General features: G+C 37.3%; 1 protein-coding gene across 3 annotated transcripts; it reads left to right on the forward strand.

Annotated features, from left to right (window-relative positions):
- CCDC58 (coiled-coil domain containing 58) lies at positions 1–25,043 on the forward strand. 3 transcript variants are annotated; one of them, XR_004678255.1, is made up of 7 exons: positions 101–163; positions 10,526–10,651; positions 12,509–12,622; positions 14,535–14,598; positions 15,462–15,608; positions 20,359–20,418; positions 23,381–25,043. XR_004678255.1 is itself a non-coding variant. In XM_035000040.1 (5 exons), exons 1-5 carry the CDS (start codon positions 113–115, stop codon positions 23,429–23,431), a joined length of 435 nt encoding a protein of 144 aa, XP_034855931.1. In that variant the 5' UTR covers positions 1–112; the 3' UTR covers positions 23,432–25,043. The 3 variants fall into 3 exon arrangements, 2 of the variants coding, with proteins under 2 accessions (XP_034855931.1, XP_034855932.1); XM_035000040.1 differs by lacking the exons at positions 12,509–12,622; positions 14,535–14,598 and having other exon boundaries at positions 1–163; XM_035000041.1 differs by lacking the exons at positions 101–163; positions 12,509–12,622; positions 14,535–14,598 and adding an exon at positions 15,019–15,091 and having other exon boundaries at positions 10,532–10,651.
- The last annotated feature ends 2,018 nt before the right edge of the window (positions 25,044–27,061 follow it).

Here is a 27,061-nt window from a genome sequence, read left to right on the forward strand (position 1 = left end):
TTAGTTTAGGTTCCTAGCTGATTGCCTTCGGAATAAATTTTGTTAGGCGGCGACGCGGACACCTTTGCTCCGTGGTGATTGGCTCGCGGCTGGGGCCTCGCGTTTGTCCAATATGGCGGCGCCCAGTGGCAGTGTGAACTGTGAGGAGTTCGCCGAGTTCCAGGTGATGGGGTTTTCCTCATGTGGCAGGAGCGTCCCTCCTTTTGTCCCCGTACCGTGTTCCCTGCTGGGGCCTGGGAGGGAGTGCGGACCAGTTGTGGAAGAAGCGGGCAGTTCAGGGCTCCTTTTTCCAGCCATTGGAGGTCATGGGGGCGCGGGCTTGGCCGTAGAGAGCGAGGCAGCTCCGTGGGGATCATGGTTTTCTCTGCGGTGCCCAGACCTTGAGTAACCGCCCGGGGAAACTCCGGGTGGTTCCGAGGTAGTAAAACCGAGCTTGGGCCGGATGGTAGGGATTGTAACAACCTTTTAAGCCACCCCCTGAACGCAATTCTTAGCTTCTGCGGTCCCCCTCCTACTTTAAGTTGAGCATTCGTAGGAGAGAGGAAAGTGAAGGAGAACTTATTTGCTTGATAAAACAAAACAATACAAAACTTAGTAAAAGTTTTACTATTTTGGTGGGGCAGAACGTTTGGAGCCTTGGAGGGGCGATTGATTTTAGTACCTGCTGTGGTGCTTCTGCCTACCTAACAATTAGAGGAAATGCAACATTTAAGAAAAAGGCCGTATCTTTTATATATTCAAATTCTAGAGGTCTAGGGCTAATACCAAGCTATAAATTAAAGAACAGGGGTCTGGATTCTAACTAAGTTGCTATGAGAGTTATCTGTTCCAATGTAGGCATAAACGTGCTGTCCAAAGACTTGAATTTAAAAAATCATGACCTTATAAATGTATGTTTAATCAAAGATAATGAAAAATAATTTCAAGTATCACTGACCTATCTGTAGGAAGTTTTGTGCTATGAGCCATTTTGTAGGGAGTGGTATTCTTGAAGGTAACCTCAACAGACTGAATTATTTGACAAATATTTGGCCAGAGAAATTTATGTGGGGTCTTTCCACCATTACTTGTACCCTCTTCACCCTTCAGCTGCTCCTCAGATGAGACCAGCACAACAGCAGCCGACTTCAAATGTGATCAAAGTGCCTGACAAATACAGATACTTTTAGAAGTCTTAAATAAGATGGAAAAAGACCATTAGAAAATAAAGTATGCAGAATATTTAAGTTAACAGGCCCGTTTATGGCCTTGGTCTTTCACATTAGTACTATGACTTGAGTTAATGAGCTCAGATAACTGAGCAGTGATAGCTTTAAGGTTTATTAGAATGAGCCCTGGTTAGGGAGTTAGATGATCTGGGTTCTAATACTACTTCTGCCTTTAACAGCTTTGGAAACTTGAGCTAATTGCTTAACACTTAGGAATAAACTTTTGAATCTGTAAAATAAGATTATGTTAGGTAACATTTAAAACTGCTTCCATCTCTATAATTATTTGAATCTCTAAAACTGAATTTTAAGATTTTATTTATTTGAGAGAGAGAGATTGTGCGCAAGTCGGGGGAGAAGCGGAGGGAGAGGGACAAACAGATTATGCGCTGAGCACGAGCTTTGGCCAGTGGGGGAGCTTGATCCCCCTACCCTGAGATCATGATCTGAGCCAAAATCAGGAGTCGGACACTTAACCAACTGAGCCATCCAGGCGCCCCTCTCAAACTAAATTTCAAAGGATCTCTGTTAAAATACCCAACAGTGCTTAAAAAACACTCGTATTTTTCTTTTGGAAGTCACATAAGATGTAAGGGGGGCAAAAGCTAAACCCTCTTTGCAGAACCATTCCATTCACAGAAAAATGTAAATAAAAAGATCATAAAATGAGTTTCATTAGTGAAATGGGGAAAGTTTTTAGATAGTTTTCCTAGGGCTTTTCCAAGTGTGTGGTTTATAATGGAGAATACCTTGGGTTAAAAGTCAGATTTGGTTTTCCACAGCTGCCTTGACATATCATTTAACCCCATTCTAAATTATAAGAACATTTGCTCCAACTATGTCAGTCACATATGAACATAAGTGAAGGAGCTGTAAAACGTAAAAATTTAGTATAACATTTAGGTTTAGATGAATTGGGTAAAATTATAAGCTGTGGTTAACTGACATACTCACAGATTATCAATTAAAGTTAATATTTTTTAAAGCTATGAAACCATTACATTTTGTATGTAAGTACCCTAAATGTGAAAAGCAGTGCACTGAATACTGTGGAAGAGAAACACGAAATCATGTACTTTTATTATAAAGATTTAGGTACTTTAGAATTTTATTGTGAAAATGTTCAAACACTATAGAAAAGTCGAAAGAATCTTACAATGAACACTTACGTATATCTAGATTCTGTAATCAGTGATTTGCTGTATTACTGTATCACATATCCATCTCAATATAGTCATCAATTCACCTTTTTTTTTTTAAGATTTTATTTATTTATTTGAAAGAGAGAGAACCCATGAGCAGGGGGTAGGAGAAGAGGGAAAAGCAGACTCCCCACTGAGCAGGGAGCCCGATGGGGGACTTAGTCCCAGGCCCCTGGGATCATGACCTGAGCCATAGGCAGAGGCTTAGCTGACTGAGCCACTGAGGCGCCCCTGCCTTTTTATCTTATTTATTTTATTTTATTATTATTTTTAAAGATTTTATTCATGAGAGACAGGTAAAGGCAGAGGGAGAAGCAGGCTCCCCATGGAGCAGGGCGCCTGATGCGGGACTAGATCCTAGGACCCTAGGATCACAACCCAAGCCCAAGGCAGACGCTTAACCAACTGAGCCACCATGGGCCGCCCCCCTTTTTATTTTTTTGATGCATTTCAAAATAGGTTGCAAATCCATATTCACTCCTGAACATGTCACTATTCATATCATTAACTATAATTGAATATTTGTTCACTTTCATTCTGTAAAATTTGTATGCGGTGAAATGCACTAATCTTCAGCATACCATTCTTTTGACATTTACCTATACCTGCAGTACAAACCTCTACCAACATAGAGAATAATACTGCCACCTCCAAAAGTTTCTCATGCCCCTTCCCAGTCAGTGCCTGCCCATATATCCTTCCTCCTCCCCTCTTACAACTACTGTCCTGATTTTTTTCCAAGTAGGTGCATGTTTTAAAGCTTAAGAATTTTGAAAGTATTTTAAGTTTTTGCAATTCTTATTTTTCCATTGTAAAAGTTGGACTTAACACTCCTGGAAAATATACTGTTTCTAAAATGAAATAAAATCCAGAAAAGAATGTTTAAAATAGAGTGTCTAGGATTCCATTTGAACAACTCATTTAGCAAGAATTTATTGGATATTGTATTAGTCTGCTAGGGCTGCCATAACAAATTCCACAGAGTGGGTGGTTTAAACAACAAATTCATTTTTTCACAGTTCCAGAGGCTCAAAGTGCAAGAGCAAAGTCCAGTCAGAGTTGGTTTCTGGTTCACCATCTCTTTCTGGCTTGCATGTTGCAGCCTCATTCCTGTGTTCTCATATGGTCTCTTTGTGCCCAGGGTGTGGGAGAGAGATGTCTGGTGTCTCTTCCTCTTATAAGGACACCAGTTCTGTAGGATTAGGGCTCCAACCTTATGACCTCATTTAACCTTAATTACCTCCCTATAGGCTCTATCTCCAAATACAGTCCTGTTGGGGGTTAGGGCTTCAGTATATGAATTTGCTGTTGAGGGGACACAGTTCAGTTCATAACAGATACTTGTTAGGTACCAGGCACTTGGGGAAACTTAGTGGACAGAATATAAAATAAGGAACGTAATGCAGGCAAGGATACAAAACATGTAGAAGATATTGAGAATATGAATAAAATGCTATAACAGGTGAGAGAAATAAATCAAGAGGTGGTAATTAAGTTGGGCTTTAGGTGGGCAGGACCAGGGGAATTCTAGGTAGAAGGAACAGTATGTAGGCAGAACATTTTATGTATTTGGGGGAAAGAGCCAATCAGTATTGCTGGGATTCGGGATTTGCACAGGGACAAATTGGGATTACACAAAAGATTGGAACCAGATTATGAAAGGCCTTGAATGCCAAGTGAGATTAGGGAGTCATTTCTGTCAGTTAGGAACATTCATCAGTACTGCCACAGTCTTTGTTCATCCCCTATGAACGTGTTTGCAATTAGCTTCACAATATCCCTCCTCATCTTCAGTCACTGCTTCCTCCAATATATCCCCCTTCAATTTAATCTCTATAATACTATGGCTTCATATTGTTATCTTCTGAATTTTAGAATCTGAACCATGCATCTAATTTGAGGCTTCTGTGACTAGGTCTAAACTACTTAACATGTCATACAAGACCTTTTAAAACCCAGTTCCAAAGTCTTCTCCTTAGTTATATCTCTTACTCTCCCTTACTCATGTTTCCCTCTCCTCAACCACTGCCACCTCCAACACGCATTTGAACTCTTCTGTCCAGCCACGTAGGCTTACTTTTCCCTGAACACATCAAGCTCTTTATCATTTATGTGTTGTTGTTTTTTTTCCACTGTTGCCACCCTGAATTCCCTTCTTCCTGACCCTATCTCCGACCCATTTCATATATCACTTGAACAAAATCAACTAAGTGTTCTTCCCAGAAAGTGTAAGTCTTGGTATTTCTGTTGGGAATATTTATTTGTTTATACACAACTGATTATGGTAATTAGGTACAGATGAAATAGACTGTTTTCTAGCATCAGTCATGGTTCCTTTTGCAACATGTCCAGCTGCAATCTGAGCCTGGGGGTGCTAGGTGTCAGAAGACTCTGGCAATTGCAGGCAAGTCTCTATTTCTGGTGTGGGGGGAGCACAGTGTGAGCATTGCTATAAAAAGTCGGTTTGAGGAACAAGGTCTGTTTGAAAAGAGCACCATGTGAATGGAATCTACTTCTGGGTACCTTTAGGCAAAGGGTGAGGAGGGAAAAGTTTAATAAATCCCAGATCATTCTTTGAAGTACATTTTTATTTTACTGTTATGTGATAGACCTTTTACCGCTCCCCGTATACCCTAGAAGCTGCCCAAAATAGTAAAAGGAATTTACCTGAGGATTAACCTTAGGGGTAGAGTGTAGTTATAGGGGCAATAGAAAGTTTTCTCTACCCCTCCCTACTAAATATGGGCACTCCTTCAATTGGCTTCTGAGAGGATGAGATTTTCACTCCACTATTACAGATAAGACATAAAATGCAATTCCAAGATCAGTGTCTGAATAATTTTAAAGGGCCAGCCTAAAATTAGAGATTCATGATATATCAGAATCTGGTTTATTGTGTATGATGTCTGCTCAGGGGTGTCTTCTGTATATTTTCTTAGTGAATTTGAGAGAGAAAGGGAGGGAGGATGCCATTGGAGCCAGGCATCAGATAGGTAGTCAGTAATTCCTTATGAATAATAGCACATGATTTAATGGCAGCGCTCTGGTGTCTATGTTAACCTTCATTTGCTCTCAGTCTGTGAGGGCCATTCAGACTTTTCTCTAGACCCTTTTGGAGTTGCCTTAAGAGCTCTGGCACTTTTTACACTGTGAAGAAATGTGTACCTAGTGAGGTGGTTTATAGTTCTTTTCCTTCTCCCTTAGTGGTTTTGCAAGAAATTCCTTTCTGAATCTTACCCCTCCTTTCCCCCTTTATCTTTCTTTTTTTTAGTATCTTTTCTGTGACATTTAAGAATAGCTTATAGTTCTCAGCAGTCCCTAACAAGTGCATTATCGGTTTAGAAGTTGTCATTATATTTTCTTAAATTCAGCATGGTCCGGTAGAACTGTGATGGTGGGAATTTGTGCCATCCACCAGCAACAAATCTTGAGCACTTGAAATGTGGCTAGTGCAACTGAGGAACTAAATTTTTATTTATTTATTTTTAATTAAAATAACCTCATATAGCTAGCGTCTGCCATATTAAAAGTCAAGCTCTAGATCAAATATTGATGATTTTCTAGCGCACTGAGAATTGATATATTTGAAAATCCACAGTTGTAGTTTCCATTGGTAAGACTGTGAAATTACCTAGTTAATGCAGATAAATTCCCATTGCCATATAAGGAACTTAACAGTTATGTCCACATTGTTTTAATGGAGAGGAATTTGGCTATATAGCTAGTGATCAAACTCAAAACTAGTTAAAGTTCAGAGTAAACAAAAAATTCCATGGAATGTCAAGCTTTGCAATCTTTTACCTGGATTGCTGGTTCATCTCCTAACTGATGCTTTTGCATTTACTCTTGTTCCTATCTAATTCATTTTCCATATTTTAATACTTTAACCTAAGCTATCAATTCAGAGTACAAATTTGATCATGTAACCCCACCATACTTTAACACTTCTTTGGTTCTCCACTCTCTGAGGAAAAAGATTAAAATCAACAATGTGATCTATAATGGTGGGCTTCATTTTATACTGTTTTCTCTTGCTCTCTGTACATAAGCCACATTAACTTTCAGTTCGTTAAACATTCTATTCAAATGACTCTTACTAAGATCACCCAGGATTTCCGTCCTGCTAATTCTGAAAGTTAATTTCTGTTCACATCTTTCTTTGACTTCCTTGTAACACTCAACACAGGTGACCATTCCCTCCTTGCAACCTTTCTTCTGATTTGTGCAATATTAGTTTTTCTCCTGTACTTTAATTGCTTGAGTTCTTTCTTAACCCCCCCCCCCATTCCCTACAGTCTCCCTCAGTGATCTCTTCTCATCTCATGGCTTTTAATAATACCAATGTGTTAATATAACTCTAGCCTGGTTCAGTGTCAGACTGGTGTTTTCAACTTTCTATTCAACTTGTCTACTCAGATATTTAATAAGCATCTCAAACTTAACACGTCCAGAACAGAACCTTTTTTAAAAAAAGAGACAAAAACTTTTTTGTGTGCAAAATTTCAGTCCTATCCAAAAGGAGAGTTGCTACCATGAATCACTATGTACCCAACCCTTAGCTTCAACAATCAATTCATGGCCACTCTTGTTTCATTTATATTCTACCACTTCCCCCATTCTATCCAGATTATTTTGCAGCATACCCCAGAAACCTTATTTTTTTTCTATAAATATTTCAGTCTGTATCTCCAAAAGATGGTAATTTTAAACACAATACCAGTATCACATACAATTAACAATAATTCTAAATATCATCACATATCCTGTATGTCATAACAGAACCTTGATCTTCTCATTCTTTCCAAATCTTTTCCTCCCCCAGTCTCTCCCCAACATCAGTTAATGGCACTACCATCCATTCAGTTGCTCAGGCCTCAAAGCTAACAGTCAATCTTGTTTTCTTTTCTCAATACCCACCACCAGTTCGTCAGCAAGTCCTATCCACTCTATTTTCAAAATATATCCAGAATCCAGCTTCTTCTCCCTAACTCTACTGCTACCTCCCAATCAAACTATCTTTATCTCTTGCCTAGACCACCGCAGCAGTCTGCTATATGGTCACCCTGTTTCCATTCTCCTTTCTATAATCCATTCTCCACATAGAGGTGAAGTTTTCTTCTTCTTCTTCTTCTTTTTTTTTTTTTGACACAGCATAAGCAGGTAGAGTAGCAGGTAGAGGGAGAGGGAGAAGCAGGCCCCCAGCTGTGCAAGGAGCCAGATGTGGGGCTCCATCCCAGGACTCTGGGAACACGACCCGAGCCGAAGGCAGTCGCTTAACCAACTGAGCCACCCAGGGGCCCCAGGCGAAGTTATCTTTTAAAAAAATTAATCATGTTATAGCATTCCCTTGTCTAAAACCCTGTTTCCTTTAGAACAGAATCCTTCATTGTTTCCCTGGTCTCTGTTGTCCCTCATTTTCTACTTTCTCTGACCTCACCTAACACCACTTTCTCCCATATTCACTCCCAGCCCACTTGCCTTGTTTTAGTTCTTCATATACCCCAAAGTTTGTTCTTGCCTCATCATTTTTGACTGACTTCCCCAGGTGTTCTTTCAGTTGGCTCATTCGTATCATTTAGTTCTCAGCTCAAATGCTGCATCCTCAGAGAGGCCGTTCTTGATCTCCTCATCTAAAGTGCTAGCCTCTTAGCCCTACTGTCATTCTTTATCCCATTACCTGTTTGTTTTCTTTTTCATAGTATTCAGTACGAAAATTATCTTGTTTATTGAGGTACTTGCTTATTGTCTGTCTCCCCCTATGAGAATTTTGCTCCCAGAGAGCAAGGACCTTTTCTGTTTTATTCACCACTGTAGCCCTGGTGTTTAGAACGGTGCCTGACACATACTAGACATTACCAAATGTTTATTGAATGAAGAGTGAGTTAGTAAATGAATTGTGCTATATTCTAAGTGCTGCATATGTTGAAAGAAGAAAGATTGCCGAGGACTTTGCTCAATACCCACCACCAATCAATACCTGATTGCTCAGGGAAAGCTTTATCTAAAAGATGTAACTTAAACCTCAGTCTCAGAAGATCATTTCAAGTTAGTTAGGGGAAAAGAGATTTTTAAAGGAGGCTGCTGCTGCTGCTTCATCTTCTTCTTTTTGAATAGTCAAGTTGCAGGTGCTAAAGTTGGCAAGGAAGGTCCTTGTCTGCCACTACTTCTTACTTACCTGGTTTTTGATACTAAATGGTGCTGCCACCATTTGTTTGGAATTTGCCACTCATATATACACGTATATCTTCCATTGTACAAAAAACATTTAAAGTGGTGGTTGCTTAGTGAATATGTTGAGATTATTCCTTAAGAATTCCAGTTTATAGAGCATAATACTATTAACAAAAATAGAGAGATACAGAAGGAGGGGGTAAGATAGTGAAGTTGGTTTTAGACCTGACATTTGCCTGTGTTTTATTAGTCTAAATTATGAGCCTTCTATAAGCGGTTTAACTTCTAGATTGAGATCTAAAAAAGGCCACTAAATTACTAATTAAAGCTTAATAGACTGATAGGAACAGAATCTGAACTGCAGATTTAGACCGGATGGCTTAAATGGTTTTTGTAATTGGAAACACCTAAATATTCATTATTGGGGAAGTGGTCTTACAGGTTGTGATACCTCCACAGGATTCTGCCAACTATTAAAAATGTCTTCAAGGCACTTTTAGTAACAAGGGCAAAATGCTCGTGGTATAATGTCGTAAAGCAGGACTTTACAGTGTTACAAAGGACCTCAGGTTTATAAAAATATTCATAGATATGTACAGAAAAAACTAAAGGTACATCTTATAATATTAATAATGGTTAACTGTGGATGATTTTTATTTGTAAGTTTTATTAATTTTCCTAAAATGACTATGTAATACTTTAATCATAATAAAAGTTTTTATTTTAACAAATGGATGAAGAAACAAATGAAGACGTTAGTTTCACTCATGGATTTCAGTCTGGCAAAGGAAAGAAATGGGTTGGTATGTTGAAGGAGGCGAGGCAGAGGATCAAGCAAAATTGCTTTTAACACACTTTAGTATTGACTGTTAACTTGTTGGGGGTTTTTAATATGTATATTTCTAGCATTATATACTTCAGTTTTCCTGATGATTTTTCAGTCATTATATTTTGCTGGGCTGGGGTGCAGAAAGGAGAATTTAAGAAACAAAAAGAAAAGAAAAGGGTATATTCCTAGAAACTGGTTCTAGAGTTTGTGTTTTCTGGAGACGGAGTGTAACTGTTGCCCAGCCTTTCTCTAGTGACAAGTGAAAAGAAGTACCCTAATCAAAATGTAGAGAGAAGGGACTATCCTGGGTAGGTATACTTACCAGAGTCTTTCTAAATCCTCTGCCCTTTTGGTATTATTTTTCTTTTGGTTGGTTTTGTGAGAGTTGGGAGCCTTTTCAGGAGGAAGAGATCTTTGGGAAATGTGCGTAGGGTCACTAAGAAAAGGTAAAACTAATTTGTTTGTTCTAAGAACAAGAAAGCCATGAAGAGATTTGATTCCTTCTCAAGCAGCATGCTTTGTTTTACTTTTTTTTTGTTACAGAAATAATATACAATCATATTAAAAAGCTAAAAAAACAAAAAGACTAAAAGATTATAGGTTAATTTCTTACAAGTGAACTACTACTGAGTTTTCTTGTATATCTTTACAGAATTTTTCTGTCTAGCACCACATTTTAGAATGACAGGCAAAGAGGGACTAGAGCAAGCAGTTATGTTGGATTGTTTGGGACAATTTGAGTAATCGAGTTCAGTAGAACCCTTTATTGGCTGTATGCTGGGGATGGAATGAGCACACACACAGTTTGCTAAGCACTGTGTCAGCAGGTGGGGTTTAAAAGTGAATAAAACAATCTTGACCCTTGAGATGGTCACATTTGAGCCAAGAAACAGAGTTGGTGCCCATTCTTAGAATTACTATTACATAACCTACCTATTCTTGTAATAAAGATTATCCTGTGGTTGCACTAAATTTAGCATGGTTTCTCTACTTCTAACTTACAAAGTTGTAAAATATCCAAGAGCTTTATGGGTTTTTTTGTTTGTTTAAATGTTTCTTTTTTATCACTTAACTTTCCATTCAGGTTATTATTCTTTTATTTTAAACATATATAGGAATTACTCAAGGTGATGAGGACGATTGATGACAGAATAGTACATGAATTAAACACTACGGTTCCAACAGCTTCCTTTGCAGGGAAAATTGATGCAAGCCAAACCTGTAAACAACTTTATGAGTCTGTAAGTGTAATCTTTTGAGTCTTTTGTGCTTCCTTTATGCCTTTCTTTGCAGGCAAAATAAAAAACCAATTGACATATAATTAAACTGGATAAAAGTGTGGCATCTTCATGTTTTCTTGCCTACATCTGAGGGTGTGTACAAGTTTTGATCTGGTTGCTACAAACTAAAGAAAATGTGTGATCTTATGCACAAGTCTATGAAGAGATCATTCTAAGGAATGAGAGCAGTTTTTTAGCCCCTTCATGGGTAGCCTTTAACTTAAGGAAACCTTACGCACCAGCGAATGAAGGGGAGAGTGAAACAGTCGAGTCAAACAGTGAAACAAGAGCAAGGGCTTTGAATGAATCAATCCTAGGAAGCCAGACACCTGATACAACGAAGAATTAAAACCCTTCACGCTTTCTATATCTTTTTTCTTTCCTCAGTCATCAGGAAGGGGAATAGACTTGGCAGTTGGGCGAGAAGCCACAGATAAATTGTCCTTTCCTGAGGCTTTGGTTTCTCAAGTACATATTTTTTCATTGCCTCTTAAAGATTCCCTTTATTGTCTCTATAAATTCCAAAAGCAAAAGGAAATAATAATAATGTAGCTAAGTATTTTTTCATAATTTACTTACATCTTTTCATTAACTTGGAAGCTAATGTTCAAATGGCATTTGCTTCTTTAGCACAAGGAATACTTAAAACCTAAATTTTATTTCTCAGTTATGAAAAAAAAAGTCAGTTTTAGATAGCTTATTCATATCAATTAAATTCAAAGCATTAATAATTGCTGATAATTTTTATTCTGCTTTTATATGAAAGTATGTAATTTCATTGAGTGGTCAGGTAATTCTTGTGGCTTGAAAATTCCAAGGTTGTGGGCTTTAATGAATAGAATCCAGTATTGGAAGTAGGGAGCCAGAGTCCCAAGCCCTAATTTATTTTGAGGTTGTTTGACAGTTCACGTAATTTCTTTGGGTAGCTCTGTCTGAAGAACTAGAAATTTATGATCTCACTACCCATATAATCTCTATAATCTATTCAGTTGTTTCCTTTTACAATCTTTTTATTAACTTGAAGATTTATAGTGTAGGGATTAACAACATGGATTCCATATCTAGATTAAATCCTACCTCTGCTATTTCCTAGCTGGTAACCTTGAACATGTTACATAACTTTTTGCCTCAGCTTCCTTATTTGTAAAATAATATCATAATAGTACCTAGTTCATAAGGTTGTTAGAGACCTAACTGAGGTAATATGAGGTGCTTACTGTACTAAATGTCTTACATGTAAATGTTTGCTGCTTCTATTACTGTTGTTGTTATTATTTCTTATCCCTTTGTTGAACCAGAATAATCTTGCATACTAGAACCTTTTGTTTTGGATATTTAGGATCTTTCTGTTTTGGATATTCTTATGTATGTGTTTGGGTTTTTCTCTGTCTGTACCCTAAAGGGCTCCAGCAACATGACCATCAGAGAAAGGATGGTTTATCTAGCAGTTTTTTTGCCAGTGATTGAGCCTGCGGCAGAATGCCCATGCTAAGAAGTCCCACTGAGTTCCCTTAAATATTGTCTCAGTTAAGGGTGGAACTCTGTGAAACATCCAGGTTGCTTAAAGTTATCTTGACTTCCTTTAGCCCCAGCCCTTCCTTCTATAGCTGAGGAAGGAATGTTTGTACTCTCTAATGATAATACTTCTTCATAGCAGATGATTAGCAAAGTTATTATGAAGCACTAATTGTAGAAATTCCACATCTTAAAAGTATACTCTTAATAAAAATAATTTCAGTGAGATACTCTTATTAGAGCGTATTCCCTTGAATCTGTGAAGTTTTTCTAACTGTACATTGTTTATTGTTTATTCTCAAGATAAACATGAAGATCAATGCTGAACCTTAAAAAGTCTATGAACTTGGAATAGTGCTTTACAAATGCAAAACTATTACTGGTGTCACAGTGATTGATATAGGGTAATTCTTAAAGGTATCTCTTTAATATAATGAATTTTTGGAATATGTGTTTAAATGATATGTTTCCCTTTGCCTCCTTTTGTCAGAAGTTCTAGGGGAAGATTTAAAACAAAGTGCCATGACAAAAATTTTTTTTTTTGTAATTTTTATTTTGTTTTTAATGATAGTTAAACCAAGGGTCATTGTCAGGGTTCTGAAGCAAATGATGTTTGGGAAATGAGAATTTAGTATAGAGTTAATTTAGAATCAACCTTTGTTCTGTAAAGAAAAACACCAAAAAGGTATAATAATCAGGAAAACTGTTGGCATTGTTTCCCTTAAAGGCAAAAAGCATTGTTTTAAAATAATGGTTAAAAGATATAGTAGGTGAAAATTTGACTAAAAGAAGTTCTTAGAGTTTTGATAAAGTAAAATAAAACTGGGAAGTCCTAGGTAGACCACTGTTAGACTAGTTTTGAATCATTTTCCTGCCCCATCCCAAATGCCTTCATTTCAGAATTGCTTACCCCAAATCAAGGGAAGTATGGTTATGACAATGGTTATCGTTCAGGAATTTTCTCCTCTAACCAAAGGCCTTGCCTTTTACCTTGCCAAGTTTCTTGATGAATTTTATCTTCATTCCTTTGACAAGCACGTTGTATATAGAAACAATTCTCATGTGACCCAACTTCTGAAACATCTGAATTACTAATGAGCTAATAAGTCTGGTTTCATGCTATATTTTTCTCTGGTAGGCTTATGTCACACAGTCTTAGTAGAGTTCTCAAGCGTCCTCATTTCTTTGACGTACGTGTACAGAAGTCCATGCATATTCCTCTTGCCGATGGCTTTTAATTCTGAATTTTGTTGAAGGATGGTCGTGAAAGCTAGACTAAAATAATTGATAATACAGAGTAAAAGATGATTTGCTCAGTAATTTCTGTCCACAGGGGAGTGGGTTCACAGTGGGGCTAATCTGAAGGAAGAGTACGCAGGTGAGAGTAGGAGGGTGGTCTTCAGCTAGAAGTGTATCCACAGGAAAGGGGCCAAGTTAAAGAGGGGAACAGTGGATGAAATCCCCCAACCAAGGGAGGAAACTCTGTGGTGAGAGAGACTGAATGGAAAATATTGAACATTTTAATGTGAAATGTACACAATTTGAATTAGATTTTAAAATGCAGATAGAAAAATGAAAATACTGTGACAGACTCCTAGTTGGTGCTAATGCGATTTCACCAATTATTGGGGGTTTAGACAAAATATCAAAGTGATTAAGTAGCATCTGACATCTGAGCAGTGTATTGAGTCAAGTTACCCTTAAATTTTAGAGGTAGAAAGGATGTTAGTGATGATTTACTCATAATCCATAATTTTGCAAAAGAGGAAACTGAAGCCTGGAAATACTAATTATTTAGCCAGTCTCACAACAGGGAGAGCTTCTTAACTCTAATGATGGTTCTTCTTACTCTATTTTGGGAAGTTTCCTACCTTCAATGGTTCCTTTCATTTTCTGGAATTATACCTGAAGGAGGAACCAAGTAACAGAAGCAGCATATTAGCCAATAAAATATAGGCCTTGGGCTGTCCTTGTGAATCCTAACTATTACAGTGAAAAAAATTAGCATGTTAGAGAAATTTACAATAGGTGGGGCTAATGTCTATTTTAATTTCCTTCTCTTCACATAGGTATGATTTATAACCAGTGCACTTTTAGTATTACTGTACTCTAGAAATGCAAAAGTTTATTTTTTTCCTGGTGCATATTAGACCAGTAATTCTTAACTTCAGGGTCCAGAGATGATCATTTAAGAGATGTGTTTCAGGTAACTTATGAAGAATGCTTGTAGAATGGTTTAGTCCTAAATGTTATATAAATATATGTATAATGGTTAGGTTATCCCTAGTATAACTGTCACTAGCGTAGCATTAAGATATTCTCTCTTCAGAGGGAAGAAGGAATAATAGAACATGATTACTTGGAGCAAGTTAACACCTAAATTTTAGTTGAAGGTGAGTCACCTTTTTTAATTCTCCATTAATTATAATGGCAATTACATATTATTTTAGTACTTTGTTTTTCCTCTCCCCCAGATTATTGGAGTGTCATCAGAATTTGGTTATGATCATGGGAGTCATGACCATCATACTTTGTGAATCAAGGAAGAAAATAGATGCAAATTGTTTTATTGGATTTGTTACATAAAGATGAAAGTTTAGTAAAGAATTGCCCTGCCAGATGTCCTTTCAGTCAGTTCACACAGTTGGTGGAACCAGTAGTCTGTACCTTATACACAATTTTTCTGTATTAATACTTGAACTTTAAAATCTTGGAAAGGACTCTGTCTTGCATAGGTAAATATAGCATTCTTTGTTTTTTATTGTAACAAATTGCTTTTCTACATCACTTAATTTGCAATTTCTTGCACCTAGTGACAACACGGGTCTGGAGAAAACCATGAAAGGACAAAAAAAGAGAGGAAGAATAGCAGTAGTAGCCCTGGAGGTGTGTGGGGGGGGTGGTGGGTGGAGGGTAGAAGAACACAACACGGGAAAACTGGGGAGAGAAATGTAGGGAGAAGGGACTGAAATGAAAAGCCGCTTGTGGGAAATGCAGGGAGAGGAGTGGGAAGTCCCAGAAGCATACTGAGGAAGAAGGCAACCTGACCACGTACTTTCCACCAGGAGAAGTGCTTCCTTTGATCTGTTTTTAGGTGATTTAGCTGGTTCAGCAAAATCTTCGCTTCCAAAGATTCAGTTTTTAAAAATAGTTTAGAAAGTATTACCTTTCTATAACCTAAAAATAGGATTTTTAAAAAAGACTAAAATGTAAAAAATTGGTGTGATTTTTCTCTTTTGTGCCTTTGTTCTTTTAGTTGAAGGAGGCTCATGCCAGCAGGGACAGAGTCATAAAAAATTGTATAGCTCAGACCTCATCAGTAGTAAAACACCTCCGAGAAGAGAGAGAAAAGAATTTGGATGATTTAACGTTATTAAAGCAACTTAGGAAAGAACAGACAAAGGTAAGTCGAACAAGATTTACATTTCTGAGCCAAAGATTTCCAAATTTAATAAAGGCAGGGTTTGTTTGTTTTTTTTTAAGATTTTATGAAGGCAGTTTTTAATATGAAAATTTGAGAGTAAGAAATGGTCATTACTTTAAAAAAAAAAAAATGACCAGGAGAGTAATACTTCATTTTTAGTGGGCTTTATTTTATTACATTTAGATATTAGTTGGTAAGTTAATGTGCATTTCATGCATATATGCAGTGTAGCAGCTTTAACTTAAGCATGTAGTCATATTTTCTTTCCATTTATTTATATGTTAAAGATAAAAGGATTGGTATAGACCTACCACCACCACATCAGAAAATCTAGGGAAATCATACCTGTATCAGTGTTTAAAGGCTTGACTTGAGAATAAACTTTTTCAAATATATTTACATTTTGAGAATAGTTACCTCTGGTTTCATCTGTACAAATTTGCTGAAATGCAGTACAGATATTTCAGAATGTTACCCTCTTCAGCCATAAAAATATAGTACTATTTGAATATAACCACATACACTAGAACCTCATTATAATTTATTTCCCTACTGCAGAGAAGTTGCTATGGGTCTTTGGCTGTTCTTGGACACTTTTTTGTTTCCATTTCATCTTCCATCCCTGCAGTTTTTGCTTTTAAGAAAGAAAACAGTAAATGTCCACTGAGTGCTAGGTCGGAGGAAGGCTTATTTTCCCAAAGTTAGCTAATGTAGATAGGATGTGGACCTCAAAGTATAATAAACGGAACAGAACTGTTTCTTTATAGCCCTTAATGGTGAAATGTCAAGAAAATAGTTGAAATGTGTGTGGTATTTTATTATGTGGAGCGCATTGCTGTCTTCCCTTTGGGGGTGGTGCTTAAAGAGTAACTTTTTATTTTGGTATAATTTCAAACTTACAGAGAAGTTGCAAGAATAGTACAGGGAACTCACGTGTACCCTTTACCTATGTACCCTTTACCTATATTCACCCATCGTTTACATTTTGCCCCACCTGCTTTGCAATACATTCTCTCCACTCCTCCTTCTCCCTCCTCCTTCCCACCTTTCCCTGTTTTCCTCCCCTTCCTACCACATGTAGGCATTTTTTTTTTCCTGAGCCATTTGGCAAGAATGGTGGGTACATGGTTCCTTTGCCCCTTACATATGTTGGTCATTACCTAAGAAGAGGGGCTTTTTCCTACATGACCACTGAGCAATTATCAAAATCATGTCTGTGTTTTAAGATGGCACCATAGGTGACTTACTGATCCTTGCATGTCAGGTGACTGAAAATCCAGTATGGGATGGAATTGTGTTTTTCATTACTAAACAGTCATGAAGTCTGCCCTTTGTTTAGTAGATGTAGCCAAACTTTGAAAAGGGGACCTTATCATCTCTCAAGCCTTTATTCTTATAACTGCCCACGTGAGTATGCGCACTTGCTCAGTCATCCCACTGATGCAGCTTGCTGGGTATGAGATTCATCCCCTGTCTTCACTGTTCTCTTAGTTCATGATGACTGCTTCAGTCCTGTGTTCCATACCTGCCCATTCATCAGGCAGTGGTGGGTTCCTCAGACAGTGATCTTTTGCTGTAATGGTCATCTTACTCAGTGTTTAAAGTCTTACAGATAATTTATATAAAGCAGGTTAAAATCTAATTATTTTTGGATTTTGTATTTTAACAGACTTTTGAAGGTATTGACAAAGGAAACAGTGGGGCAGGGCTGTTGTATCTGAAACCTGAAACTCACTATTTGCATGTTAAGTCAAACAAAGACTAGAATGACTCTTGTTAGTGGAGAGCAAAGTTCAGAAGCCACTGAGTATTTGGGAGTGACCTATCACATAATTTGGTCCACCCTCATTTCTGCCCTTTAGCCTTTAGGGCCCAGAGAGAATCACCAGGATGACTGTTGCAAGGAGTAGTTTTAGAAACCAGTTAGCGAATTATAAAAGGTAGATTTCTAGACTGATACTGTATAGAACTAGAGGGTGACCATGAGTAGTACTTAACCAAGTAAGGAAGCTTGAATTTTTTTTTAATTTTCAAGTTTGTCGTGAAGATTATGGAATCAGAAAGAGAACTCTTAGAGATGATCCAGCTCTACCTCTTCCTTTTCTGAATGAGGAAACTGAGACTCAGAGATACTAACTGACATCCCCAAAGTCACAAGCTAGTAAGTGGTAGAGCTGGAACTTTAACCCATCTCTTCTGACTCTGGATTCAGTGTTTGTACATTAAACTGTGACTGATAGTCAAATTCTCATTACTTAAGTGAACATACTTTATTTATATGCAGAAACACCAGTCTGAAAGTCCCAGTTCTTTCCCTGAGTCCTTAACGCAGAAAAAGCACATTCCTTGCTGAAACTATATAACCTATATAACATAACTATAATGTCACCTATTAGTGGCCTTTGAAAGGAAGTTTACCAGTTTAAGACCTAGAGCCTCAAAAACAACCATCTCAGAGGTAGCATTTTGTTGGTGGCATGTAGAAGTTGGTTGTAATATCTGCAGCATTCAAGAATAGAGAAAACTGTTCTTGGATTATAAAGGCAGATAGTTCTAGGGAATAAATCCCATCCACCATGTGGTGGGTTTGTAAACTTATAAATTAGTTGCCCTGAAGTAATCAGATTTTTAGTTTGTAAAATGGTGTCAAGACTTCTTACACTTTCATTTTTAGGGATTAGGATTAAATTATATAATGTGTGTAAGAGCTTGCATATCCCTGATACACTTAGTAGTTGCTTTCCTTTCCTTTTTGAGTCTCTGGGACTCCATGTTTGTTACATTAATCCTCCTTACAATATCTCCCAACCAGTGGTTTCTACCTTTTGTTTAACCACTACTTAAGGGGGCAGGGGAGGAGGAGTACTTCAGTCTTCTGTAACAGTGCATTTTCTTTTTAGATGGTTATAATTGTTCAGAGATTTTCTTATATATTGTGAAAATCTGCCTCCCTGTAACATGTGATTATTGCTCCTTAATCTTCCCTCTGCAGGTATATAGGATAAGTCTAAACCCATTTCTGCATGACCTCCCTTTAAATATTTGAGAGCAGTTATGAAGATTGTCCTAGTGGCATGTTGTAACCCTGTTTTGTTTTTTAAGATTTATTTTACTTATTTGAGAGAAAGAGCATGAGCAGGAGGGGCAGAGAGAGAGGGAAAGAGAATCCCAAGCAGACTCTGCACTGAGTGCAGAGCCCAGTGCAGGGCTTGATCTCATGCCCCTGACTTCATGACCAGAGCTGAAACCAAGAGTTGGAGGAGGCTTAACCAGCTATGCTACCCAGGCATCCCATGACCCAGTTTTTTGACTGAGCTTGTTAATTTTTTGTCATTCAGTCCAGGCTTTGACAGATCAGTGAAGTTTTAATGATTTCTGTTCCATGTAGCTGATTATAATCTGAAACTGAGGTTGCTTTCATATAAGCAGATGGGCTTCTTCAGGCTTGTTACTACTTTAGCACAATACTGGTTGTCAGAAATGCAGTCCTTCCTCTTGTTCTAGTTTGAGTCCTTTGTCCCTGTGTATACTCTGACACTATTTCTGAGTCTAGCAAGGGAGTTTACAAGGGGCCAGTGGAGTTTACAAGGGGCCAGTGGATCAGTACTAAGTTCCTGTCTTATTAGTGTTATATGTGCATTGCTTAAATGTCCTGCCTGAGCTGTGCTCCTGACTAATCAGGTTCTTTGGTCTGGGTCCCTGACTCATGGTTGCCTAGATCTTGTCTAGCTCTCTGGCATTTTGTTCCCAAGTCTCCTGGCCTGAGTCTTGACTTTGGCCTAAGGAAATCATCCTAGTTTTAACCTCTTGGCTGCTTCGACCTGTAGCTCATGCTTTTTTCTCCTAATTTTCCTGAATATTTTCAAGCCTCCTTCCTGGAACTAGCTAGCTTCTTTTCTTTTAAGTCTCTGTGACTAGGAGTATGATGGGCCCCGCTGTGTGGGCCTGGCAATGGAATTGGTTACTTTTCTGATGGTGTAACTAGGTTGGCAGTTATCAAGAAAGTTAGAAAGACTTTAGCATCTTTAACCTCAGACCTCTGGCTGTATGCTCAAGGTGAAAGATCATGCCTTTCTAGATCTTTTGGGCCTTATGTATTCACCTTCTCTTTTCTGTTTTTCTTCCTGATTTTTTTTTCTTCATCCAAATTAGATTGCCACCTCCTTCTTTTTATTCCTCTGTGCTGTCTTTGCAAATCACTATTATAGGATCAGTAACTAGAACTAGAATTCTTGAGTGCAATGACATGTGAATTTATGTTTTTATAAATCTTACCAAATTGCCCTCCATACTAAGAATGTGTATGAGTGTATATTTTTTCATACCCTTACTAGTAGTAGGTTTTATCAGACGTACCCATTTTTAATAATTTTTGCCATATTATGGCTTAGCTTACATTTCTTTAAACATTAGTAAGATTGTACATTTAAAAAATACATTTATTGGCCATTTGTATTCCTTTTGTGAACTACCTGGACATTTTTTTTTTTTTTTTAAGAACTCTCAAGGTGATTATAATATGCTTGAGAACCATGGCTTTAGAAGATTTAACAGCTGATTAGATATGGGGAGAATGGGCTGTGTCCAATATCTAGTCCAGGTGATACCATTAACAAAGAATGTTGCAGCAGGAGCTCCTTTTATTAGGAAACTATAAATAGAATTTAGTTTTAGTTCTTTAATTTGAATTTTCATAACTCTAACTTTTATTTTTTTTTCCTTTTTGCAGTTGAAATGGATGCAGTCAGAACTGAATGTTGAAGAAGTTGTAAATGACAGGAGCTGGAAGGTATAAAATAATGCTGGTTCTTGGAGAGAACTATGAAGGAAACTGAACTAGCAAGGGGAAACCAAGGGAGGGGGAGTAAGGAGTGCCTTGGGCCTTTTTAGACATCTTTCATTTATAAGCAACTGAAGGTTTTAACTTTGAGAAAGGGTGCAGTTGGCATCCAAATAGAGCCAGCTTATAAAAATCAGCTTTACAGTCATATGGTAGATTGTATGACCTGTCATGGTAACAGAACTGGAGACATTCTTTATGTTTCTTAATACTAATTATGGGCATACTTGTTATTTAGGGTTATTACTAATTAACTTAGAACCTTCAGTGGTGTTATATGTTAAAATTAGCCTTTTTGAGCCCTATTACTTTGCATAAATTCATATCGTTAGCTACCCTTTGCAGTTGCTTGCTTTCTAACATATTGATCATAGAACTTATTTGTACATAACTTTTCTGATATCTGATAATAGGGCCTTTTATGGCTCCCTGGTTCACATGTTCCTTATTACCACCTGTGTAGTTCTGAATAGGAATTAGATTGGAGGACCAGGATTCCAGGATTTTACCTGTAGTCAAAAAATCATAAAATGCTGACTTTAGTTGTATGAAATGGTATATCTGTATACCCTTCTCTAAAAATTCAAAGATTTCTGAAGGGAAATAATCTATTAAATCTGAAGGAATTAACTGAAAATTCTGTTTCATCCTTTGAAATTGACCAATGGAATGAGGTTAAACACAGAGAGAGGTTAACTGAACACAAACTAGAATGTCCCAACTTGCAGAGCTATGAATAAATTGCAAAGTACAAATTGATTTTCTTTGCCGTATCACTTTTCTTTATTCTGTCCTCTTTGCCAAGGTTTCCTATTCTTGCCCTTTCTACCAACGTGAGAAGGTGTTTGCTACTTGAAAGATTCTGGTGTTACTTGTTCATTTATGTTCTCCAGAGAGATAATATTTACTCTTGGGATGGCATAGGGGAGGGGTACAATGAATATCTAGTTTGAAAAACCCAATGGAGAGGTTGATATATGTCAGATGTAGTGGGATGAGGGAAACGTTTTTATTTCTTAATATTATTTTTAAAAATTATTTTTAAGTAGGCTCCGTGCCTGGTGTGAAGCCCAAAGTGGGGCTTGAATTCAAATCCCTGAGATCAAGACCTGAGCTGAAATCAAGAGTTGGCCACTTAACCGACTGGCACCCCAAGTGAAGCATTTTTATTTTTTTATTTATTTTATTTTAAAGATTTTATTTATTTATTTGACAGAGAGAGACACAGTGAGAGAGGGAACATAAGCAGGGGGAGTGGGAAAGGGAGAAGCAGGCTTCCCGCTGAGCAGGGAGCACGATATGGGGCTTCATCCCAGGACCCTGGGGATCATGACCTGAGCCGAAGGCAGGTGCTTAAGACTGGCTACCTAGGTGCCGCTCAAGTGAAGCATTTTTAGATTTGATACTAGTTTTAAAGAAAATATGCTCCATCCAGTCTACAAAAACTTAGGTTCCCTACTTGATTTAAAAAAAGAAAATGTAGCTACGGTGCAGTAGGTCAGCAAAAGTGGTTAGGAAGGCATTTAGAAAAAGGATTTGGAGAAGTTTGGCCAAGTCATATATATCATCCCACCCAGGGTGCCAAGGCCACTAATCTGAAGCCTCCGATTTGAGCATTGGGAACTTAAGGGAAATGTCAGGGCTGGGAACTGACAAGAAATGAGCTATAAGACGAAAGGGCCAGAAAGGGTCTATATAATTTCTACATTTTTTCTTCTAATTGTGAGATAACACATATCAAAGAGTATGTAACATAGCATGTAAGGAATATTAATAAAATGAACATTCATGTATCTACCACCCAGCTTAAGAGATTGAATAATACCACTACCGTAAAAGCTCCCTATGTAGATTTTTCTTTTATTTTTTTATGATAGTCCACAGTGTCCAATATAGGTTTTTTTGTGTGTGTTTTGTTTTGTTTCTTAACCTTAAAAATAATTTGTTCCTTATGTCAATGAAGTATGAGGGTAAATTCTAAGAAGAAATTCTTTTAGATTTGTATAATTTTTTATTTGGACACTTACAATTTTTAGGTACGATTAAATTTTTTTAAAAATATTAAACGAAATATGATAAAAATTCTTCTCATTCCTCCATTTCAGCCACCTCCTTTCCTTTCCTTCTGAAAAAATGATACATGCTTTAGATATTTGCACCTTTTCTAATTTTATGTATGTCTGTTTCCCATTTGTCACATCTATGAAAGTGTACTGTCCACACTTTTTTTTCTTTAGTATATCTTGGAGATTTTTTCACATCAGAACACACAGAGCTTCCTTATTCTTTTATGTTTGCATTATAGTCCACTGAATGGCTATACCAAAATTTTTATTTAACACAGTCCCATATTGACAGACACTGAAAAATGTTCTTTTAACATTTATGATATATTATTTGTTTAGATTTTTAGGAAGCAAGGTAAATAGAACAAAACATTTTATAAATTTACACAATTTAGCAAAGGCCTGATCTCTCTTCAAGTATACCTACTTGTGAAAAAGATCCCATACTCAGAAAATCACAACAGATATCTAAATAAAATCTACATTACAAAAAGAGGGAAAAAAGCTTTATCTTAAATCATTTCAGATATTTTTGTCTAACTGTCTAGAATATGTAATGAAAATGTTTGTTAGTTACTAAAGCTAGCTTGTGATGATTTTTTCCTTGAATAATATAAAGTTTATTAAAAAATCAAAATTGTCTTATAAATGGATATCAAAGTCTTCTGTATTCTTAGCGCCTATAAGTCACTTTGAACTCATGAGGAAAATTTTCTGTTCCCTAAATTTGTTGACCTGGGATAAAAATGGTTATATCCTCCTGAACCATACCAAATTTAATTTAGTTCCAGGCTTGATTTATACAAGATGACTCAACGACTTTTGTTTCTGTTTAAATATCTTAGGTGTTTAATGAACGCTGCCGAATTCACTTCAAGCCTCCAAAGAATGAATAAAAAGATACTTTTTTTTAAATAAAGGACCGGGACATCTCATAAGAGCTAAGCATGACAGACATCAACAAGGTGGGCTTCCTAGGATGATTTCTGAGCCAACAGTCCAAGACCTTTTGTTGATTTTGGCCCCACTTAGCCAAGACCTTAAGTACAAATAATTCTGATAATTATGGAGAAATCAACTGCTATTTTATACTGATTCTGTAAAAAAAAAAAAAAAAAAAGAAGAAGAAGAAGATGCTTTTGTAACTATTAAAATAATTTTCTGACTCAGTGTACATATTTATTTGATTGTTTTCCAAGTTGAGATAATAAGTTCTTATAAGAGAATTTGAATACAGTTTCAGTATCTGATTTGATTTGTATTATATCTTTTTTGATGTTTTACAAATTTATTGGCAAGAACGTGGACCTTTTTTGGTCATTGATGATTTTATCCTTTTATTTATCTTTGTGGGGTTTGTTGCTCCTAATGAGTAAGATGGCAATAATTATAAGCTGCATACTGTCCAAAGAAACTTTCTCCTTGGTACCTTACCTTATCTTGTTTTCATATGCAAAAACTAATTTTGGGTGGAATTTTCCTGGACAGTATTTCCATGGGCAATGAAAACGAAAACAGTAAAATAAATTTGGGAAAGGCAGAGGAAGGCTTGTATGATACTATTCAAATGAGTCAGTAAAAAACATATCATTGCAGAATTCGGTCATTGCAGAGAAAGCACTTTCTAGTACAGGATGATCATAATTAGTTTTCTGTTGCTGATTAACAAATTACCACAGTTTAGCAGCTTAAAATCACACCTGTGTATTGTTTTATAGTTATGTAGGTCAGAAGTTCAAGACTGGGTTCTCTGCTTGGGGTGTCATAAGCTGAAATCAAGTCATCCAGGCTGGGCTCTTGTCTGGTGCCTCTATAGAAAGAATGTGCTTCTCGGCTCATTTAGTTTGTTAGCCGAATTCAGATCCTTGTGGTTATAGGACTGATGTGCCCATTCCCTTGCTGTTATCAGAGGCCACTCTAAACTAGAAGCTACCCACATTTTTTGGCGCATGGCCCCCTCCTTCTAGCTAGCAACAGTGTATTGAATTCTTCTCATTCTTGGTATCTGACTTCCTTTTCTGCTAAAAACCAGACAGATTTTGCTTTCAAAGGGTCTTTGTGATCAGATTAGGCCTATCATGACAGTCTTCCTTTTGATTAACTCAGAGTCAAATGATTATAGCCTTAATCTGCAAATCCCCTTTGCCAGGTAACATCACAGATGTAATGTCTTCTATTCTCAGTCTAAGGGATTAGAGTAGGACATCTTGGAGAGCCATTTTAGGATTCTGCCTACCATGATGATTTAAACAAGCCACCTGGCTCTAGCACAGTTAGATTGACCAACTGGGTCATTGGTAGGCCTATGTTTCAGTATGTGTACCCTCATCAGATTATGCATTTAGAAGTGAGCAATAAAAGTATAAAATGTGCACTGTTCTTTCAACAGATCTTTTGAGTACTTACTGTCGGTCAGATACTGTCTTAGTTGTTGGGGATATTGATAGATAAAACCTACTTTTGTGGAGATTATAATCTAGTCTTCTTAAAAAGGAAAAATCTCTTAGGGCCAGCAGTAAAAAAGATTTTCTATAGGACTTAAAGTGAATGGTGCCTGACAGAAAGTTGATACTTTTTTTTTCTTGCATATGTCTTTTCAATTGAAAGGACTCAATAAAAAGTAAGACTCAATAAATAAAGATCTTCCTGATGCTCAGGAAGGAATTGAGAAACAGTCCTTGGAAAGGATTCATAACAGCTTTTCCAGAATTTCAGGTCTGCTAAAATACTATCTAGCTAATCCAATTATGTTAGTAGGATGCCTGAATCATCCCAATGTAACATGAAAAGTGTGCGATTGTGGCAATCAGTGACTTTTACTATAATGAATATTAGTATGTTTAGTTTGTGATGAATGGCACTTAAACCCTCAAATATGAAGAGAAAGGGATGGCATACTATTCTTAACCGAATGAGCCACCCAGGCGTCCTGGGATGGCATACTATTCTTGAAAGTTGATTTGCCTCTTGAAACAGTGTCTTGTATACTGCTGCCTTAAACAATAATTGTTGATTTTGTTGGCTTGAAGGATAGGTAGGATTTATTTATTTTTTTAAGATTTTATTTATTTGACAGAGATAGCGAGAGCAGGAACACAAGCAGGGGGAGTGGGAGAGGGAGAAGCACGCTTCCCGCTGAGCCGGGAGCCTGATGCGGGGCTTGATCCCAGGACCCTGGGATTATGACCTGAGCCGAAGGCAGACGCTTAAGGACTGAACCACCGAGGCGCCCTGATAGGTAGGATTTAGCCAGAAAGAGAGGGAGAAGAAGCTGAATGCAAAAGTTCAAAGGTGAGTTTGACTCTTCCTTGGCAGGACAGAAGATAGCCATAGAAGAAACACCAATCCTTAAATGTTTGAGTCTCTCCCATATTCTAGGCACTATTTGCCAATACTATACATCACTGAACAAAACAGATAAAAAAATACCTGCTCTTAAAGAACTTATATGTGGTGAAGAGAGATGGACAGTAGTAAGGAAGTAAAGCATATAGTATGCTGAAAGGTGATAAAGCTACATGCCAAAAAAAGAATCTGGAATGGGGAGTAGAGAGTGGGTGGCAAATGACTGATTTCAGCTGATTAGAGAGTATTATAATTCCCTGTCTTTGAAAAGCCAATTTAAATAGAGACAAATAATACCAAATAAATGCAGTAATAAAAAGGAAGTTTTCTAGTAAGTCATGCTCTCCCTTTTTTTTTTTAAAGTAATCTCTGTACCCAACGTGGGGCTCAAACTTAAAACCCCAAGATCAAGAGCCGCATGCTCTACCAACTGAGCCAACCAGGTACTCTGGTCATTCTCTTTTTCAAGTTTTGCTTCAAAGATAGCCAGTTTAGGAAATGGCGCGATAATGTACCCAGTGCTATACAGTAGTCTCTGCTGTGCCATGCTACCTATTTAAGACCGTCCAGGGATAACTTGTAAACTGGGAGATTAGTCCAACATGTGGTTTCCCAGCAAATCAAGAAAAATGAGTATTCTGCCTGGAGTTATGTGAGCTAATCAAATGTTGGAGATTACTGAGGTTACTCATGATATCTGTGTGTACCTTTAGCCTAATAGTTAAGCCTTGATTGTTCGTTAAAAAAAACAAAACCAAAAAACACTTCTTATATGGTTGAGCATGAATGTTGAAGAATAAAGAAAATAGTCATAAAGTGATTCTTCCTGATAGGGGCAGCGTTTCTAAGAGAAGCCTAATTTACCCAACAGCGTTATTTTGGAGAGGAAACACAAAATGTTAATGAGGTTTAAGCAAAGATAGCTTCCAGCTTCTGAATGCAGTGGCCTGCTGAGGGTAATCGCTGTAAGAGGGAAGAGGACTTAGCCTAGGTGAATTTGTGGATTTCCTGATGCATTAAGAAAGGACAGCAAATCCACTGGCACTTAAAGATAGTTGCTGTAGATAGAATGGCTTTTCCACTCTAATTTTAAAAGCTAGCAGGCAAAATTTAACTCCGTGGGTTCTCCCCAAGGATAAGTACCAAGTTCTTAAAATGGCTTTTGAAGTCCTTTGTGTTCT

Source organism: Mirounga leonina, unplaced genomic scaffold (genome assembly GCF_011800145.1).
Source record: "Mirounga leonina isolate KUSES-001 unplaced genomic scaffold, KU_Mleo_1.0 Mir_115, whole genome shotgun sequence".
Lineage (NCBI taxonomy): Eukaryota > Metazoa > Chordata > Mammalia > Carnivora > Phocidae > Mirounga > Mirounga leonina.

Excerpts from the sequence above, each read along its gene's own strand:
- CCDC58 (XM_035000040.1), top strand. The coding sequence starts at position 113 with ATGGCGGCGCCCAGTGGCAGTGTGAACTGTGAGGAGTTCGCCGAGTTC. Across the intron at positions 164-10,525 it reads AGGAGTTCGCCGAGTTCCAG|GAATTACTCAAGGTGATGAG; the intron begins GTGATGGGGTTT and ends AAACATATATAG. Across the intron at positions 10,652-15,461 it reads GTAAACAACTTTATGAGTCT|TTGAAGGAGGCTCATGCCAG; the intron begins GTAAGTGTAATC and ends TTGTTCTTTTAG.